Source organism: Coloeus monedula (genome assembly GCF_965178545.1).
Source record: "Coloeus monedula genome assembly, chromosome: 4".
Classification (NCBI taxonomy): Eukaryota; Metazoa; Chordata; class Aves; order Passeriformes; family Corvidae; genus Coloeus; species Coloeus monedula.
Window position 1 is genome coordinate 67,098,065 of NC_138784.1, and position 21,958 is coordinate 67,120,022.

At 36.4% G+C, this 21,958-nt stretch overlaps 1 protein-coding gene across 1 annotated transcript in view; it reads right to left on the reverse strand.

Annotated features, from left to right (window-relative positions):
• PCLO (piccolo presynaptic cytomatrix protein) overlaps positions 1–21,958 on the reverse strand; it is a gene marked incomplete at both ends in the record, with an annotated part of 318,636 nt that overhangs the window by 40,542 nt on the left and 256,136 nt on the right. The window contains 5 exons of the mRNA XM_082280339.1: positions 2,759–2,900; positions 14,158–14,340; positions 15,568–15,762; positions 16,946–17,126; positions 19,725–19,796. Coding sequence (XP_082136465.1) covers positions 2,759–2,900; positions 14,158–14,340; positions 15,568–15,762; positions 16,946–17,126; positions 19,725–19,796 — 773 coding nt within the window. The remainder of the gene's footprint in view (positions 1–2,758; positions 2,901–14,157; positions 14,341–15,567; positions 15,763–16,945; positions 17,127–19,724; positions 19,797–21,958) is intronic.

A 21,958-nucleotide genomic window follows, 5' to 3' on the forward strand; every position in this document is an offset into this window, starting at 1 on the left:
TTCTTAAACATACTTGTTGCAAGCTCTAAGACATGATTACAATCATTCTCAAACATTTGTGCTTCTAGTTTTCTTTTTCCCTTAGGACTCTGAATGCTGTGATTGAGACTATAAGGCATTATCTTCAGTTGCATGTGATTCCTTGGGGCTTAAAGGGTCATGACTGTTCTTTGCTATTTGTGAGCCAGCTTCATGTCTGAAGTTGTTTAAATTCATAGGGAACTAAAAAATTAGTATAAAATCACAGTTTTTAAAGTGATTTTTTATTCAGTTTTAACTGAAAGCTATTATTTTCTTCTTCTGTAGGTAATGCTTCATAAATCATGACAAATATGATGCAAGAATTATTTGTCCCAAGGGTTGTATTCCTTATACATCGTTCAATTGCTTTTCACCTTTGCATTCAAAATAAATTTAATTTTACAGACATTGTACTGCTATAAAGGGTTACACAGGACAAAAGCATAGAGAATCTGGTCTCTATCAGAGATAAGAACATGAGTAGCTTTCAGGGATATTACAACTGGATAATAAGAGTATTTTAAAAAAATGCAGAATAGAAAGACTTTACGAGATATATTCAGATGTGTGTAACTGTATATAATTATTAATTTCCCTTGATAGTTATAGCTATTTAATACTGGCAAGTATTCTAATTAGTTACCTCATCAAACAATTCCCACGGTGTCACTATTTAATTATTTTATTTTGCTTCAAGACTAATTGTTCCTGTGGTTAAAAACACTTGGATTAAAATAAAGAGTTTAAAATTCAGCATAACCAACAATTTCTATTCATAGACCAGAAACTTAGTCTAAACAGGGAGCTTATAACCAAAAAGGTTTTTAAATGCCAAGATACCTAAAAATATTTAGCTTACTTGATACTTCACACCCAAACTGTGATGAGCTGTTGTCTTATAGATGTGCTGAATCACAGTACAATGTCAGAGTCCCTGACGTCATTATCAAGCCAGTGCGAAAGCAAATCTTGAGTAATATTTCAATCATACGTATATTCAGATAATTAAGACTTTTTATACAGAATTCAAAATGGAAACAGTTATCTATTTTAAACATCATCTCCATGATCTGATTGTAAACAGTTGTTTTGTTATTCATTTTCATTATATTACTATGTAAAACCCTGGAGACTAACATGAAAAATGAAGCAGGTCCTGTCTGTATAAATTTCCTGTGTAATTTTAAAGACTCTGTCTAACATCAGCATATAAATAATTTACTTTAAAATGCCATAATAAAAACAAAAATAGTGTAGCCATAAAAAATGAGAGACCTGGATATATTTTATTTAATTAAATATGATTAATGAAAACAAATTGCTATAAGTGAAAATCTGAAGCTGTGGATACTTCCTCCTGCTTTTCAGTGGAAGTGGGGCTGATTTCAGGCTTAAGAGACCAATGAGTCTGTCAGCCAAATAGCAAGTAACTGTAGATACTGTCACAGTGCCAGTCAATACATAGAAAATTATGTTATTTAAACTCAAATTTGGCATATTTGAGCTGAAAATTTCTGTTGAGAGCTCCATCTTGTGTTTCTCTGCACAAAGATTTTAGGCATCTTTACTTTTCTCACTAGGAATGACAGCCCAGTATTTTTCTTTTTCTTTTGAGGTTGTCAGAGACAAAGATCATCTTTTTTTCCCCCCTTTTAGCCTAGAAAAACGTGAGCGAAAAGTCCAATGAAAATCAAACAATTGGCACCCTATAGCCTGAGCTCACGTAATCCTCCTAGAGTCTGAAGGTGAGGTTGAAGTCTTAGATTTATCTCTATTTTCCCTTTAGTTACTAACAAGCTGTAGACAGATACCATTTGGCTTTATTTTTGAAAATGATAAATACTCAGAAATATCACAGTTCTAGAGAATTTTTACTTCAAGTTTTTTCTAGGAAGATTAAGTCTTTTGTGACTAATAGTTCACCACTTCAAGGGAAAAGCAAAAAACTTTTGTTCCAGAGAAAAATATTGAATGACTCTTGCAGACAATGAATGAATAATGACCACCAAATAATATTTTGAGAACGATCAATCTATAATTTTTTTTTTTGGCCAGAATCATTAACCTGATCAGAAGTCACTTCCTCCTATCAGGGAATATAAATGAAATTGCTAAGTGACAGTGCATGCTGACAGAGTTGAGGGGAAAAAATCCTGGCAAAACTTTTCTCTGTGGAGTACTTAACTAGGTAAGAGATTTTGAAAGTTAAATAATTTTAAAGGATCATTACACTGATAGTAGATGGATAATTCCTACAGGGACTCTGTACCAAAAAGCTTTTTCCAGACAAGAACTGAGAAATTCTACTGAAACTCCCAAAACTTGGGAGAAGTTGGGCTATATCCAGAGTATGAATTCCACTTGCACTGGTAACACCTCTTCATAGAAGGAGAAAAATCTGCAAACTTGAACTAAACTTTCTCAATCCTACAATAGTTGTACTTTTAAAACATAAGTCAAGTCCATCTCTACACACTTTCATCAAAGGCTGAGACTAGCACATCTCTTGTGTGACAGGAAGAAATTCATGAGGTTGAGACAGAGGTTTGGTTGGTTATTAACAATTCAATGTTCAACAAAGCAGAATAAAAGGATGAACTCTAGGGAATTCTCCTCACTTAGCTGCTCTTCTACTGCATAACTCAAGTCTGCAGAGGACACTACGGAAAATGACTGACAAGTGAAAGTGCTATAAATTGTGGATGGAGGATACAGTATATTAAAGGAAAAGCCTTACATTCTTGGGATGGGAAACAGATTATTCTCTCCTGTGGCACTGCTGCTGCCTTCGCTATCCATGCTGTATCCACTGCCAAAACTACTGGCTGATGAGCCAGTGGAGACAGAACTTTCTGCAGGTCGGTGATTAGTAGACCTTGCTGTACAGGGCAGGAACAGTGGGTTACTAAAACACTTGTAACATATCCGTACCACTGACATTAAGAAAAAATGTAATTTATCAAAATCACATGCTGCAAACACTTTCACTTTTATATTTTGCATTCAAATACTGCTTTTTCATCTTTTGCAGATGAGATTTTTTTTTCATATAGAATAAGGTGTTCTAAACCAAATAGTACACCACCATATTGTTTTCTCCAGTCATGTTAATAGTTCAAATTAACAGCCTGAAGAAAAAAAAAAAAAAAGGGATAGAATGATTAACACTGCTTTTCTGATTAACGTGACAGAAAACCAGTTATTCATCTGAAACATTTCATATGATAATCTTGTAAAAATGAAAGCCCCAGTGGGCCTTCCTCATATTCCTTGTGAAATGTTCTTTGCATTTGGTGATTTTGAGGAGAGGAGTTTGCACAGATGTGTAAGCACACAATCTATAGTCACAGAGAATAGATCCCCACCCCTCTTCAGACATAACACAGCTATGTATTATATTTCTCAACTGCTCCTACCCAGCTGGATCTCTCTTACTACATGCATAGAATTTTAATGAACATATTTTGATGGGAGATGCCTTAATCTAATTTAAGACCATTTGGTGTTAGTAGAGCATACGTTAGTTTTACTTCAGGTTGCCTTATTTTGTGTTTTGGACATTACTGCACTACATGAACAAATCATCCAGTATTTGGCATTTAGCAAGTTGAGAAATATAAACGAAAAAGGACACGGTGAAATTACACATAGCAATTAATACAGGAACAATAGAGTAACTATTCTCATATTGAATAACGCAATTGTCTGGGGATATTAATACAGATTTGGGGATTTTCTTGCTAAATGTCCTTGAATACCATCTGCTGTTGTCATGTTTCATCTACTTCAACCTACTGAGCGTATACACTGAAGCTAGAAAATATTGTTTTGCAAAGTTATTTTTTTGTGAAGACTTAATTAGGTTTTTATGTTATTTTGCTGAACAGTGAAACTTCTACGTAGGCAGTTAAAAGCAATTCTTCCTTAAAAAATAAATTAGTCAAGTATCTAACTGGAGATTTAATAAGAGCCAGAGCCCCAACAGTGTCTTACTTTAAACTGGCAATCAATATTTTTTATGCATGACTAACTGAATAATATTTTTAGTGAAGACTCTTGCATGCTGCCTGACATGGGACCAGGAAGCTGAGTGTAACTCCTCAAACATAATGAAAAAGCAGGTGAGTAATTTGAACTAGAAGCAATGAACGAAGCAATTCTTGTATCATCAGTCCTCGGGCAAATTTTGAGTTAAGACAGACCTCTTACTCTCCACAGTGATTCTTCACTGGTAAACCAAACTGTCACATAATTTTTTAATCTTTACAACTCTATTAGTCTTCTTTGTTCCATTATTGCCCACAGCCAGAAGTGGAATCTCTCAGTCTACATTGTTTTCAGATCAAATTATTCTTTAACTCTATACCATTATTTTATACAACAATCATAGGCTGCCTTCTTGGATGTAAATAAATTTTAAAATCATAATGTTATTAGCAGATACTCTCAGTATCTCACCTGGAGGAAAGACACCCATGTTTTTCCAGAGGCAGCCATCTGGGGTGGCTGTGTGCAGTGGTGGCTCTATCCCTTTCAGCTGGTGGTACTGTGAGTGAATTCCTATGCCTGTGCTGACATGTCAGCAAAATGCTGCTGAGAAACGCTGGGCAAGAGTGAGTTTTCAGAGATGAGAGGTCTATCTCTCCATTATAGGGTATTATTGCCAGTTGACCTGTATTCAACAGCCTGAATTGTGTCTCTCTCATGTCTGTCCCAAACTAATTCATAGCCTCAGTTCTCATCATGTTTACATGACCTGTATGTCTCCTAGTGTTTTCTGTTTGGAATTCTGAGGGTTCCTTTAGGTTGGGTTGTTTTGTTGGCTTTTTTTTTCTTTTTTTTGCCATGGTGTGAAAAATGCCTCACAGGTGAGTACAAATGGGAGATCAACACATCTGCAAAACCCACAGAAGCCAACACAGTATTGTGCCAGCATAGAAAAACATCTTCAGTCCTTCCCTTAGGCAGGATATTGCTTAGTGTAGCATATATCTCCACCATAACATATGTGGCCTGAAAGGATCTTTCATATCTGGGCTTTGTTTTTATTGACTTTGCTGTAAAAGATAGTGTCTGAAGTAATTTCTTGTATCTTTACTGGTGGATTTCTAAAACCAGTAAGAACCTAGAATTTAGTTCCATCCAGAAAATTTGAGTTAAGCTTTTGGAAATGGCTTCATCTATTTATAATCAACCCATAGCTGTTTCTTTTGAAACAGCTGTATCCTGATTACACATTCAGTATGCTGTATTTTTAGTTTTTCTACTGTTTTCACTAATTCACATCATTTTCCATATTGATGTTTTTTTCCATAAGATCACTTGGTGAATGGTTACAATGGATCCAAGTTTAGATTCACGACTGGATTTTGAAAATTCTAAAGTTTAATGTTATTATTTTTTTTCCTGTCTGCTCTATGAAAGTAATGAACCACAGTGTCAGTTTGTGACACGAAATGAAATCCACAAATAGATTTACAGCTGGTTTCGTGACAAATTCAGAATCTGGCTACAGAGATCATCTCATAACTTGTGAGACACCCACATTTTCTACATGTCTGTATTTTTACAGATACATCCAGACCTCTAAGTTTCTGCTGGTTATGTAGGAAACTTGGAAGTTCTGGTGATGTGGCAATGTTTCTTGCCAGACGATATTTTCCCTGAGGGTTAGTATAACTGTGGCTATATTTCTACTCTATGTGGAAAGATAGAACTTTTTCCATGCTCGTATGTTCAAGCAACTGGTCTGCACAGTCTCTTGCAGTCTTGCCCTTTTTCTTGGAATACATGCAAACATTGTCTTAGAAACTTTAACAAGAAAGTCAGAGTTCACTGTGTTGCTCCTCTAGTCTTACCAGTCTACATATGGTCTGTGAAGTCCTGAAAGTGTCAGAACAATTTCCACCTTGCTTGATCAGTTGGGTTCATATTCACATAAGGACAAGAAACTATTTCATTATATTTTGTTTTAATTTTACTTTTAATTATGGTATTAGGGCGGGTTAATTCTGAGTTACAGAGCTTCTGCTTACAGGTGCCTATGCTAGAAAATGCTTTAGTCCCCAGGTTTTGACATCAAAGTTCTGGCAGGAGGTGCTTTGGTCTGTAGAATTGGAACAGTTTTGTATGGACTCACTTGGGTCAAAAGATTGGAAAGATTGGATATTCTCATCTGGTATTACACAGGTGTAGTCTTGCTTTACTGAAATCTACAATGTGTATCTGAATAGGAACTCAGGTGAAGGCAATTTCCATCATTGTAATTTTCCGTATCCAGAGTATGGAAGAGCTATGTTTCATTGCTTCCTTGCCCTTTGTTTTCTCAAATTATTAAATTATTTCCTGGATCTTAAGCAACCCACCCTCCCATCCCCCCCCCCCCCCAAAAAAAAAAAAAAAAAAAAAGAACCCAACCAACCCATTAAGCAACTTTTAGAAACTCCTAGAAAGCTTAGACAACTTTTAAAATACTTGTTGTAGGCAAGGTCTTGCTGTCAATTATGTATGATTCTTAAAGCCTTACATTTTTAGAGAAAAGGCTCCTCAGGCCTCAGCGGATGGACAAGACAAAGCTCAGCTGAAGGTCATTACCCACCTTCATTTGGCCTGTCTCTGGGAGAAAGCAAATATCCCTTCACCCCCTCCAGCCCTTTTTCTGTAAACTCTTTGCACAATTTATCAGGTGCTTGGCACTTTTTAAGGACTGCAGTATCAATGATGTCTGGGCTGCCCAGCCATCAAACTATGAAGAATAGAAATAGGAAGTGAAAATTTAAAATTCTAATATGAGCTGCTTTCTCTGAAATAGGGCACAGATTTTCCTATTACACAAAGCTATTGTTGTGGTTTGATTTCATTTTCATCTGTTAATCCTATTTTAGCTGGTAGTTCCCTTGATGAGATTAAATGTTCTCTACTTGGAATGGGTGTTAATGGGTACATATGTCACATTTAGTAGTTTGAAATGTGGTGTTAATGCTGCCTCTGAGTGATTCTGTTAAACTGCCTGTTTTACAGGTTCTGGCATGAGCAAACATTTCTGTTCAACCATTCTAGTAAATAATATATAAATGGGTTAGAAAAGTTCTCAACTGCTTACAGTAATTATTTCAGATTCCAAGAAAGTGGATGATAATGTTATACCTGGTGTGGGACCAGGGTTTCCCAAGAAAAAATTATAATGGTTAGGTAGATGCCATTTGTACTCTGTACTGTTTACAGGAAGAAGAAAAAAATTCAACAGGATGATGTTTGAGCATGTATTCCCTTATGCCTTCTTGGAAAATTGTTGTTTCAAGAAAATGAAGGTAAGCACCCACTTTTTAGGGCCATCTTTTTATATCTATTTTTTAAATCTATTGTTAGTATGGCAAAAATGTGCTCTTTCTTATGCTTTGGCTTATGGACCCAGTTAGAAAATAAACTTTTAGAACCAAGGAAAACATGTAAGTCACATCTTAATATAAAGAAAATATCATATTAAAATCAATAAGAGAGGAAAGCATGGAAGGCATATGATTTCACTTTATCTTTTGGAAAAGTCTGTTTTCAACAGACAACAGAGAAACTTTTTTAAAACCTAATATAAGGAAGATATATCATTCACACAAGACCAACAGCCAGGAACTGCTAAATCAGTCAGCAGCAAAATGGAAACAATCCAGGATTCTCAGCCACTCCAGCCGTTCTTTTACAGTGAATGGACTTTTTTTTAAGACATAAATTTGGAAAAGTGGACTAGGCAGTTCTATGGTTCATATGGAGAAAAGAACAGACTCAACAAGCACTTTCTCCGGGTGAATATATTGTAGATGTTCCCCTTTTCCAGTTTCCATCTAGAAGCAGAAATGCACTGTCAAAACACATTGGGAATGATGGTTCTGTTTGTGAACTAAACAGGAGGAGGGAAAAACACCTTCAAGTATGGACTCAGGATTACGTTTCCAGAATTGACCTCTAATTACTTGAAAAAAATTGTTCTTTAGAACTGTCAGTCTTCTGAGAAACTCTGGGTGACAAAAAAGGCTGAAAGCATCATGCTGAATTTTCTAAGAGATGCAAGCTCATGGGAGAAGGTGAAAGCACCAATCTGCTGTGGGTAATTTTCTGATGACCAACAGACTGGGCATCTCATACACAGTGTCTTTTGGCAGAAGCTTGGCTACCCTTCACTCGCAGTAGCCTTTCACTTGAAACACTCTGTAGTGTTTCAAGTGCTCTAGCCTCAAACTGCCCCAAATGCCAGTTTCCCTGTTTTTTATGAAGTGTTTCCTAGTACTAAAAGCAAGGGCTGCTCCAGCTTGCTCTGTAGGGCTCTGCAGGGTAAAACTGTTGTTGGGACCGCTTGTTGCATCCTTTGTGAACTGGCAACAGAATGGGGATGCAGAAACAACTGGTGATCAAACACATCTACCTCAGGTCAGCTCAGATAGTTTATTTTCTTAAGGCTGCCTCATACTGAACAGGACTTTAAGCCATGGTCTCACCCATTTCAGCCACATCTGTATATTAGACACAGATTTGACCACACACTGAGCAGGGATATTTTGTGAAATTTCAACACAACCCTTTACAGAGAAATTTACTGTTTGATCTGAGTAACAGAAAAAAACCACACTTCTTAAACTATTCTGAAGTATTTCTTTAACCCTCAAAGCAATTCTGATGAAATAATTTTCCATGCACTCTGTAGGGTTAGTCTACCCTACAGAATTTTGAAATAAGACTTTTGAAATAAGACTTTTGAAATAAGAGTTATCAAATGAAGAATCTGAGCAATTTCCTGAAATTACATGTCAGCTTAAAATGGTAGAAGAGTAAATAGCAAGAATAGCTAAAGCAAAATGGGCCAGCTATTAGATTGAAACAAGGCTGAAAAGACAGCCTCAGATTACTGCTATCTGCAGAGAGTGGGGACGAACTGTTCTTGTTTTGATAATGATCCTTGGAAATGGGTTATTTGTAGCAACATGAAAGCCCATTTAACTTGGAAATTAAGAAACTAGTGACATGAGTCATTAAGCAGCTTTGGGCTGTAAATTATTTAAGTGTGAAGGAAATATCCTAAAATAATGTAGGAAATTAAAACATGGCATCGCCTATTAAATGTGTGAAAATGGATATAGACCAAGAGTGATAGCAAATAAGCAGGTGTTTGAAACCACAATCACATCCAATTCAGAAGATTTATAAAACCTAGGAATCAATTTCCTTTCACTCTATTGTTGCTAAAGCCAGCAAATAGAACTTAGTGATAAGGAAAACTCATGTCAATTTTAATTTCTTGCAGCTAAGTGGCTAGAAATTACACAGTGCTGGCTCAGACCTGTGTCATGGGTTCTACAGTGATGATAATGTCTTGAGGCATGCATCACATCACATTTCTGTGTAGCTTTAACATGTTATGCTGACTCTTAAGTGAATTTTTGTCAAAGTTGTAGGTTCAAGGCAGTTATAAGCAGGTGTGCTGCCTTTAAAACTAAAGTTATTTAAACAGGCATTCTTTAAGACATTTAAATTGATAGGCTTAATTGAGGTCAATTCTGAAAACGCTGATGTACAGTCTTGCTATCGTAGGTATTCTAGATAACAGTATCAGCTCTGAGAGTAGTTCTCCCCTGATCAGTACTAAATCACTTGATGTACAACTGTTTGGAACATAGTTTCATCTTAGGATATCCCAGAAAAGCTGTTGTGTCATGATGGAAGATGTGTAACATAAAAGACGAAATGTTCTCTGTGAGATCCTGTGGTGCTGCATTTTCCCCCCTCCTCCTCCCCCTGCCCCCCCTTCCCCTGCCATTTTCAGGGACAAAAATAAATAATACAACGTATATGTGTTAGAGGAGGTTTTAAGGAAATGTGATTTTAAATTGCTAGAGGTTTGAGCTTGAAAAAACCTATCCATTATTGAAAAATAGACAGAAATTGCTGTAGAATTATTATGTTGGAATTACCTTAAATTAACAGGTATGTTTGGATCTTTAACTGAAACACATGACAATTTCTCTAGATCTTTAATATGATCTATGCTAACTAATTCAGGTCAGGAGTATAGCAGTGTTTTTATCTTGGCAGTTTGCTTGTTTGTTTGTTTGGTTTAATGTGAGCCAAATAGAAGAGGAGTTGCATATGGCAGCCATCAACAAACGATACACAAGCAATAGCATATTGACATGTAGCTTCTCTTTTATGTGTGTCTGTTGGAAAGAATAAAAAATGTAGAGGGCTACAATGGTGTTGAGACTTAAATTCACTTAGTGAGCTATTTATTACTTAAATATTAATTTACTGTTCTTCAAAGATCCTAGGAAGAATCAAAATAAATTTTTAGAATTTCTCTTATTAGGTCACAAAATAATGTAGTTGTTTTGGATATTCTAATGTAGTAAAGGAATTGATTTTTCATTGTACAATCATTGTCCTTTTCAGGGAAAAACTGGCATGTTTTTCTCTGTAAATAGGGACAAGCCCGTCAAATATTATACATTAAGCTACATCCACGTAGAGAGCATAGGTCCCTATAAAACTGTATCACTTAAAAATGAGCAGTTATGTAGATAAACCATGACTACATGATGAACAGTATCTTTTATTTTTTTGCTCTGAACTTATTTCCCTGAAAGCTACAATTTCTATTCTAGTGAGGCAGAGGTGGTGCACCTTTCTGCTTAACACAGATGCTGAAGTCTTTTTCCATTCCTTGTCTTTCTTATTCACTTTATTGGAACGTATTAAAACTAAAGCATGTTGTTTGTTCCTTTAAAACTATAAACTAGGTTTGAAGAGACTTTTTGTAGAAAATCAGTAAAAATTATATTGCAAATACACCTACTCTTTTATATTCATATATCCAGAGAACTGGCGATAATCATTGGAACATCTCCAACTTTTCAAGTATCTGAAGAACTCTAAAATAATTTATTATATTTTAAACATAAGTGACCTACCAACAAAATTCCATATAATGAGAAGATCCTTCTGTAGGATAAATTACTGACTGAAAAGGTGGTGGACTGATTCACACTGTGTCTAAAACTGACTCATCTGGTGGATAAACTCTAATACACAGATTTATGTTGAAAGGAATGTGTTTAATTTTATGTGAATGTGTAATGATTCATATATTGCACAAAACCTAAATCAAATTAACTCAAGCCTAAGCACTGCTCTCTTCCTCTGACTTGGATCCCTCGCAACTTCTGGCTTCAAAGAGTTGGCTCTGAAATGTTATTGTTCCTTTCTGAGGGAAGTGATGGGAATGTGTAGTATGCAATTGGTTTCTCTGCAGATCACACTCTTATCTCTCACAGGCGATGACAAAATTACACTTCAGGGTTTATTTTTAATTAACTGCTGTAGCTGAATGTTGGATTTTACAAAGGTTCTGAACAAAAACCAATGGTTTTTTGTTGCATCTTCACCTTAATTTTAAAGCAGATTGATTAAAATACATTTTTTACTCTTTGAAAGGAATACAGAAAGAGTTCAGTTCAATAAAAACCTGATGAAAGACCTTTGCATTCACAAAATATGCTATTTATACTATAGGTGCTGGTTTTGTTTATGATTTCCTTGTTACTTCTTAACTGACACATAACTAATACCTGACAAAATACATCCAATAGAAAAGATCCTAGAAATCAGAAGTAGAGAAGGATTTCTTTAAGACATTCTGAGAATGACTTAGGGTTCCTGTCTTGTTCGGTTTGTTGTTTTTTCAAGAGCCAATTCAATTCAAGAGAAAAAAGCTATTGAGAGAGTAGATTAAAGGAGGGCACTCTTTCTGAGGGTCATCTTAGGCACAGAAGGACTTCACAGCATAGAATCATTTCTATCACCATTGTGTGCTTGGGCTGAAAAAAACCCAAACAGCTCCTCTAAAAGGTGCTGTTCTTTAATAAATGCACAGAGAAATAGCCATGGTAAAAACATAATGTTGTGGATTATCTGTGTTGGCTTCCTTAGTAAAGGGCTTTGAGACTTAGTGACAAAAAATTCTAACTTGCCAAGATGACTGTTCAAGTTACTAAAACCAGTTCCTGATGGGTTCTTTTGCTTGGTAACAATAAGAAATGGAGGTGGGTACCACAAACATGCATCATCTCTTTAGGAATGGACTTGGAAACTGATGATGCTCTAATATTCATTGTTCACAATAGTCTCAATTTTTAGGATTTTTAAAATGCAGGGGAAACGTCTCCTTCCTTTATCATCTCTTCATTCCAGAAAGAAGCCCTTAAGTTAAAAGCTGTTTTGAGTATATTTAGGGTTTTTTTTTCCATTAGAGGTCATAGACTCATCTCATTTTACTTTCATCTTCCACAGAACTGTGAAAGTGAAATCATCTTGCTTTTTATTCCTGCTGAAAGTCATGAGAGTCATTAACCTCAGAATGGTAACTACTGGCCCACCTCATATGAATAAATTTGGACAAACTAGCTTTGGTACAATAAGGAGAAGCCAAAACATCTCACAGGTCTGAAACCATACTTGCAAACATTGTGTAGGTGACCATGCATTGTGTTTATCTGTCGGAAGTAAAAGGACAAAACTACCACATCTCTTCATAGTAATTCTAACCTTTTTGATATATTAGTGTGGATTCTCATTATTATAATGTGGACTCTTATTCCCATAACTCTCTATGATGACTCCCATATTGCTGAGCCAAGTACATATCAATACACATCCTTTTTGCAATTTTAAAAGTAAAGAAGATAGAATAAAAGTTTTGTGGCACAGGTACTTGAAGCCAACAGACTCACTATTTCCTCATTATAAAAGTGTATCTGAACCTTAATTCAACCTTATATCACAAGTAAAATGTTTTGCATTACCTGTCTATGTGAAAAGACATCACCATAGGGCTACGAGTCTTTGTGATAAAACTCTACAGGCATGACACCTCAAAAGATCATAAGAGTTATTTAGCTTTGAATGGTCTACACCCCAGGAGTAGTATGCAGCTTTCAGACATGATGTCTGAGCTTGTACCACGACATACCCTGGTTATGCCTGAACTGAGGTCTGGAGTTGAGCTGTAGAGTAAGACAATGTGTATGTGTGTATATGTGTGTGTGTGTGTGTGTGTGTGTATGCACACGTGTGTAAATACATGAATTTATGGAAGAATTCTGAAGGCTCTCCTAAGAAAAATCTTGTCATTTCTAAATATAATGTTTAAATATACCTGTTACTTTTGCCCTGGTAATTAGTTGTTTTAACATCACAATAGTTGTCTGAATGACTTGTTGACTTTAGGGTATATTGTCTGAAGTATCATTCCCTCCTTCTCTCCTGCAGCCCTCTCAGCCAGCTTGTATTGTCCAATGTGTGCAATGGTGTTGACAGAAAAACCTTCAATGAATCTTGAGATCTTAGGAAGGGATTACAGCACAAGAGAACATCTGGGAATTCAGTCAGTACATTTATTTGGATTATCCCTCAGATTCCATGGAAAGAAACAAGATGCTCCAGAAATCAAAAGAACAGTGGCAATTTGAACTGATTGAGATTCTGGCTCTTTATTTGTGATGAGGGAATAAATTGGTGATATGTGGTATTACAGGTGCCTACAAGTAGAAAATAATTTTTAAAGATGCCGATAGGAAAATTATCAAGAGATTGAGCTATACATGGATCAAAACTCCTTTCCTTTCCACTGGTGGTTTGAAAAATTATCTATGCTAATGACTGTTGACATGATAACTATGTTGGAAGAGGAAACAGGAATTGCTACTGTCCCAATTACATTTTCAGAAACAAAAATGTGCAGTTTTACTCACAGTACAAGAAATGTCCAATCATGCTTAAGCAGACCAGCTTGGATGCATGCTTTTTATTAGGCAACAACATGAGCAAAGCTATACTATTTTTCAACAGAAGTCTTAAGTACTCCAGTGGAATGAAAGTGCACACATTTGTTGTTTCATAACGCTTATTAGCACAGTTTTTCATTATAGATTTATGCGCTGATAGGTGGAAAAATCAAGCAGAGTTCTTGATTCATGTTAACATTTACAGCACTTAATGGAGGGGTAAAATAAATAATTAAATGTCGCAATGAATTAGTTGACATGGCAAGAAGTATTTGGGATGTAGTTGGTTTCTTAACCATGTCTTTCTGCTCACCTCCTTCAGGCTTGACTGGTCCATCAGACATCACTTTCCTGAGGGCTAGTTGGCTTTGGTCTTTGTTGTCATTGGCTGGTGGAGGCAGATTGTCAGACTGAGTTCTTTGAATAGGGAGGACTCCTGCTATGCTGTGTCTGTGCTGCTTCCTGGCATGATTAGACTGACCGCTTTTATGTGCTGCTGTGGCAGTGTGGGTGAAATGGAAACCCAGAGTATGTATCCTCAGATGGAACCAGCTTAAATGTTATTCATGCAAACAGAAGTGGTTTTTTTTCTGTATTTAAGTAGTGTTTTCAAACACCAAAGGGACACCACATGCACAGCATTAAAGAGTATTAAAACTGGCTGTTTCTTTAATGATGGTGAAGACAAGGGAAATAATTTTCCCCCAGTTTTGCATTATACCATGGTGAGTTTATGGCATATCAACAAATCCTAAAGACAAACACAATGACTCCACAGTCAGAGAGATTTGATTTGCCATCAACTAAACCCTCAGCTAGCAATTAGATACTGGTCTGAAGTATGCTCTGGAGAGTAATCCTTTTGAATGGAATAGTTCTAATTCATAAACCTATCTGAAGTTGTCAGATGAAATCTATCTTGACCTTTAATCAATCCAAGGCAAAAAATTACTCAAAAAATTGAACTGTGACACCTGACTTAGCTCTCAACTCCCTTTGCTAACTTGACAACATTGTCGAAATTTGTTGTTACTGGCTTTGTGTGTTTAATGGTTTTGCACTTAATGTATTTAATGTTTTTGCTGTATTTCTGTTCTGCTCATCACTAACACAATCTTATCTGAGATACAAAGAAGGTTGCCTTATATTTCCTTTCCAAAAAAAAATAAAATAGATATTTACAGTCATGTTTCAAAAATAGAAATCTCAGCCATGCAGTTAAAAAAGAGTTTCTTTAACTTCAAATCTTCTTTTGTGTGTATAGTACTGTCCTTCATGATTACCACTTATAGATATATCCTGTTATTAATGTGGTCTCAGTCTTGTGTGCAATTTGAAGAGCTGGCAGTTGCATCTCTGCAGGTTTTGATTATTTCATTGGTAGGTATTTAGTGACATCAAAACACAATGGGCTTCTCTGTGAGTCATGCACAACTATGGAACATCATGGACCATGAGTGAAGGGACTGATGGAGAAACAGCCAGTTTCACTGCAGTCTTTACAAATTAAAATAAATAAATAAATAAAAGACTTCTAAATACAAGAGTATATTGTAATTATATGTATTCACACACAGGCACACAAAGAAAGACATTGAACAGAGTGAGCACAGTGTGCCAAGAACAGAAAAAAATAAATAGCCAAAAAGGGAAGGACAGCAGGGAAAAAGGCAACAGATGAACATTAAGCTGCCATGCTGAGGAATTTATTTGCGTCTTTTACTTGGTTGAAGGCGAAGCTGTTGCACAGCTGCTTCAGCAGCGGCGATGGCTGCCCCAGCGTCTTCAAGGTGAGTTTGAGTGACACTGGTTTTGCTTTGGCTGCGAGATGGACCGTGAGAGCGGAGATGTCCTTCAGAAGAAGATTTGGAGCTCCCTGGACTGCTGTGGGATTTCTCAATGGTGGGCACCTGCATGTCTACCAGGAAAATGAAGAAGCACAATTCTTGCATTTATTAAAAACAAACAATTTCGTTCTCTTTCTCTTGACTGGTCTTTCTAGCTGAATTCAAGAACAAGGAATAAAGATTAAGCTATGCCATTCCATTTAAAGTATCAGGATATATCATGATTAGGAAACTCTTATGAAGCATCATTTTCTACTTCCCCACTGTTCCCTGGCCCAGGGAATAATTTATTTAGTATTGGTTTTTTATCACCTGTGAATTAGACCTCCTGTGTTGGCTCAAACTGGTGGAATGATGCCGTAGTGTTTTGTGCTTTCTATTCTCTAGTAAGTCAAGGCTTACCAGTGTCACCTACACCAGTACCAAACATTTAGTGAATGTCAGTTTATCCTGAATAATGCTGCCATGAAAATCATGGCCTAACTTACAATAGCTCCTATACTTACCTCTAATTCAGACATCTTATATAGTCACCAATCCCTGGCAAAATGTTACACAGAGAAATAGAGAGGAGATGGAGCAGAGTCTTGTCCCTCTGGGGCTCTCATCTGGATTGTAGATGGAATGGTTTTTGCTTTCATATGGCATAGAATGTGTTTTAAGAGAGCACCTGTCCCCTGACTACTTAGTATAAAAAAAAGAATTAGAGATAAATTTCTTGGAGCAGGAGACACTGAAATCAATTCTGCTTTTGTAAACACTAATGTATATCAGCTCCACTGATTTCCAATACAATAGAGATATGCAACAGTCCATTATTATTGGCTGGAAATGCATATTCATTATTGCAGCATAAGAGTTGTTCTATAAAATATTAACGTGCCATTTTCAGATGAAAAAAATCCATAGAATATTTAAGGAACATGAAAAATAGGAAGCTAAATAGGTATTGAATTTTCCCAAGACTACCAAGAAAATGAAAAGGGCACAGAATCTACAGCAGATGTGCAAAGAACGTAGGGTCTGTAAGCTGCTGTTTTAAGGACACAATTTCTGAGTAAGCTGTCTGGAAAGATTGAGACAATTTAAGCCTTGTCTCCAATTAATTAATCACAGAGATAAATGGATTTTTAATAAAAATGTATATAAACTTCATAGCAGTATCTTTATTTTTCTTTTAGAACTTACACATAGCAAAGGTTTTCCCATCATCTGGGAAAATATTTCATATCAGGTGCACCAAGTCATTCCTACCCTTGGAGGGGTCCGGGAAGATTCCATGACTTCTGCTCTTGATGACAGATGGTTTTGGAGATTGCTGGCTACTCTGTCCAGAGTGAGACTTCCCATGATCAATGTTTTCACTCTGTTCTTTAAGAGGATACCACCGAGGAGTGTTGTCAAGCTGAGAGATGCTGGATAACTCGATCAATACCTACAAATAAATCAAAGTATGATATATGGCCTATATCTGACCTATTAATGATTGCATACAGCAGAAGAGACTAGAGCTGAGTTGTCAGACGTTGCAGTCAAGTGTAAGAGTGAAGGGTATAAGGCTGTGTGCTGACAGGTTGAGGATTCTCTGGGCATGCTGTGACCCCAAACGCAGATTCAGTAGCATATTGATGTGTCTGAACTAATATATCTTCTCACCAGGACCGCAGTAAGGACTATGAGCTGAGTCCTTAGACTGTGGCATAGCTCCACACAAAGATGACTGGGCAGTTTAGAGGGAAGCTTGTGAGCACTAGCTTGACAGCTACACTAAAAAGACATTAAAAAGACATCCAGCCATTCTGCCTCTGGACAGACATATTCTAATAGGAGAATAAGGCAGTGTAATTTTCTCCCTTTTATGAGTGCTTTTAAGGGGGGAAAGAGATCTATATTTGTTTTTATTAAGGTCATCAATAAATTTTAAAGACTCATGCTTCTTGAGTCTTTAAAAAATCCACATATGTAGAAGCAGTGACAAAAAGAAAAAAATCAGGGTTACTCTTGCATTTCACTAAAATAATAGAATTCAACAGACCATTTAGGCCTCTAAACTTTACTGAGAAAAAAAAAAAAAAGGAGGTTCATTGATAATGTGGAAATGAAATAAATAACCTGGCTAAAAAACTCCCAAACATAGCTGAAATCTGGTCTAAGCCCCCTTCATTGTTAGCCGGAATTCTGTAAAATTTCTTGAAAAAAAGAAAGTTAAAAAGAAGAGCATTGGCACCAATAAGGACCCTTCCTCCCTTAATAGGCTTGCAGTTGTGAGAGGGCCAAGGGATGTAAAGTACTGAAATTCATCACAGAGTCTTGAATGAAGGAAGGTCAAAAACAGCTTTGCATTTGGCTCTAAAGTGAGAGGGTTAAAACTGATGTCAGGTAGGGAAGTTTTAAAACTGCTAGACAAATAAAGTGTGCAATTACCTCAGGGAACAATGTTTTTGTCACTTTGGTACAAGATCCTGAATTAAAGAAAGCCTCTCCAAGTTTAGGGATGGGGAAGTCACCTAACAACTGGTGGTTTCTATGTTAAAAGCCTTTTTTCTTTCCTTTTTTCCTTTCAGTTTCATAGGTTGTCTGTGGCCTGTCTTGGTCTTTCTGGTTTGGCCTATAATTAATCTGAGCAGATGAACTATTCAGCATGCTCCCTGTTGTGATTTTTGGTCATAGCTTTGAGAATGACTTGGAAGACAGCATGGCTGAGGATTGTTCCCAATAGGCAGTATAGGCTGGGGGCTCTGCTTTGTAGGAGGAGAGGTTTCACTTTCCATGGATGTGGACCATGATGTGCCACTTTTCTTCTGAGGCACACAAGTCCTGCTGGCTCTATTCAAGCAAGTCTTTGGGGCACAGTTTGGATATCCCACATATGATGTTATGGTGCAGGATTCCTCTGGACATCCTGGTGCTGAGACACCTGGGTAGTCTTTTCTGTTCCTTTTTTCCCTAACTGCTTTCAAAATTAATAAAAAAGTATCTATAGAGGCTGAAAAATCTGAAGGGGCAAGGTTTAAATCTTCATGTAGAAGCGGTCGCTGGAGCACCCTTTTTCTAAATGTCATAAAAAACAATGATGTAAATATTCAGTAAAGCCCTGCATTTGGACAAACATGCTCAACTCAACAAGAATATGGACACAGTATGCAGGAAATAAGTAATCATGAAGCAGCTTCCTATACATTTATTTTAGTAATTGTTCAAATAGTGACACTGATTGCTCAGTCTAGTAGTTACCCAAAGGGGAACAGGAGCTGAACTGTGTGGCTTTTTGCAGAATTCAAATGCAGAGTCAGCCCAGATACTCTCAGTCTGTATGACTGATTGATTTTCCTGTGCTTCTGTTTCTAATTATAATCTTTATTTGTAATAATGTCTTTAATTATTTATATATCATAGTTATTGCTGGTAATTCTGTATTATATGTGCATATGTTTGTTTATTTGTATTTTAAAGAGAAAGCCTTCTTCCCATGAGCACTCATCTCATTTATTAGTAATTACAAGATTAGATTTTGCCTTCAGTCATACTTTGGTAATGATATTTCTATTTCAGAATGTTAAAAATGAGACTTATCAGCAGGACTAAATTATTCATACTTGAAGGTACTTTTGCATGTGTTAAAATATGGCTTGATGGCAGAATTTAATCCTTTAATCATTTACAAAGACTAATACCTCCACAGCCTCCCTGTGTTATGCTAAAATCAAGGCAGACAGCTTTCAGTCATAACAAGAATTCCCCCTGGAGTCACTGTGAAGGTTGTTACTACCTCACACTCAAAAAAGTATTAATTTTCAGTGAATTAACATTTTGTTGGGTCCTAAATTAACTTGCCCCCAGTTAATCAAGATAAAAGGAGTATATCTTTCATGTCTAAATTAAAGGAATCATGACCATTTGTTATGAAGACAACAATAAAACTGGGATGCAAAAAAGGTTTTACTTAACACATGTATCATACCTTGGAAGAGAACAGTCTCCAAATACCAGCCTGCAGTTATTACTAGTAGAGAGGAAGAAATAAGATACTCACTTCACCGAGGAAGTCATTTGAGGAGAATCTATCATAATCCCAGACAGTCACTTCCAGTGTTTTCTTTTTCAGCTGCAATTCAAGTAAAAGGATAATTAACCTCATAAACTTCAGATAAGTCTTTATGGTGGTTTCTGTAGATGATTTCCTCCATGTTTCCTTTTTCATAGTGACAGGTAGGCAGTTTTTGCCCTCACATCAACCTTGTTCTGAGAAAAATAATTTGGAGCTATTTGTTATCAAGACAAATGGGCTTGTGCTCGGTCCTATTTTGGGAATTTCCACAAGTTGTTTTGGGTAGAATGTATGTACACTGCAAGAGCCAACTGATTTTATAGCCCCATTTTTGTGTTCCTGCAGCTTTTCTCATCATCAGATCTGAGTCATGTGAACTCAGACATTTTTCCTGAAGTGCATATGAGTGCGAATTTCAAATGTATCATACCAAACACCCTATTGACACAATCTCATCTGTGAAGATCAGGCTTTAATACCTACAGAATTCAGTGTAGTCAATGAGAGTCTGCAAGTGATCCAGGCATGCAGGACAAGTTGTACTGTTGGGTATTAATGACAGCTGTCAAAATCCATTATCTGCAGATCTTGTTAAGCATGATAGCTGTGTCAAGCACTCTTCTATAGGCCTCAGTAAGAAAAAAGTAAGTCTTTTTATACAACAAGAGAGCGCAAGACAGAGAAACTGTTGACCAAAGCAGTTGACCTTATTGTAAACACTGATCTGAGTGTTTTTCCAGTGGTCTCTGGGGACATATAGGGGCAGGATTGATTACTGATATTGTGTGCTGCCGCAAAAGGCTATAAGGTGGCTGGAAAGGCAGTAATAAATTCATGTGGCTTGAAAGAGAGAACAAAATCCTGTGGGTTGTAGGGTGTCTGCAAAGTCACACTGAGAAGTTATAAGTGAAGAATCCAAGCATTACTGAGGAAAACAGGACTCTTCACATACTTGAATAAAAGAAGTCAGAAGAATTCTAATGTGATAGTTGAGGTCGTCATCCTAACAAGCAACCTGTCACTCACTGCTCTATTAATTGTCTGCTGGGGATAGAGGGACAACAAAGGATCAAGTCATTGCTCAGAATGATAAGCTATACCAACTACTGTACATATTGCATATACTTGCAAAGAAAGCACTCTTGGCTATTTACAGAACAACAGAATATTCTGAGTTGGGAGGGACTCACAAGGATCATCGAGTGCAACTCTTAAGTGCATGGTCTGTACAGGATCAAACCCACAGTGTTGGTGTTATTAGCACCATGATCTCATCAATTTCCCTCCACTGCCCCTTGGTTTAATGCAACACAGACTAAGACAGTTCCTAATAACCTGCAATTGCCTTTCAATGATAATTTCATCTCATTATTATGTACTCAGAATATCCTCTGCTCCCAGCCAACTTTAGAAAAAATGCACAACTATGCAAAGCCAATAACTATGAAAAGAAAATTTAAATCAGCATATCCTGGAAAACCCACACAAGGGGGAACTGAACTATTTTTAGCATCAACAACGTACTCTTTAAGCAGGCAACAGCATGACTTGAAAGCTAAGATTTTTAAAAAAATATTTGAGAGCAATTCTTTAATCTTTCTCTGTTTTATTCTTACATAATTAGGCAATATTCTTCTTAAGCATTCTTTTAAAAAATATCCTGCAAAAATGAAAGAAAAAGTTGAACAAAAAGATTCTTTTTTGAACATTGCTTACAGAATATTTCTAAAACTGATTTCCTTGACTGAATACAATACCTTTTCTTTGCTGTTCCAAGACAGTATTGAAACTGCAACATGAAAAATAACCTGAAAAAGTGAGCTGAGCACCCACTGGTTCATGATGCTTTTGGCTTCCTGGATGATACAATTTTCTGCTAGGTGCTATATTAAGTATATGTAATTTTACCATTTAAAAAAGGGATAGCACAAATTCTTTTCAGAAATGTATTGTCACAGTTGTTGCTATTTTGAGAGGAGATTTCTTTTTGATGACCATGCAAGGACAGAGAGAAGAATGTATAGATCCAGGAAATGGGGAAAAAACCCCTAAGGTTTGAAGAATTTTTGGTAGAAAGGGGAAAATAGAAAAGATTTTCAAGTAACTGCAGCCATACTTTGCTAGCTTCTTTGCAACAGTGTGATAATAAAACTGTGATGAAAACTTACAGTACTTTGTAATTCTTTGTAAAATCTATATTAAGCCTTTAATTTAACAAA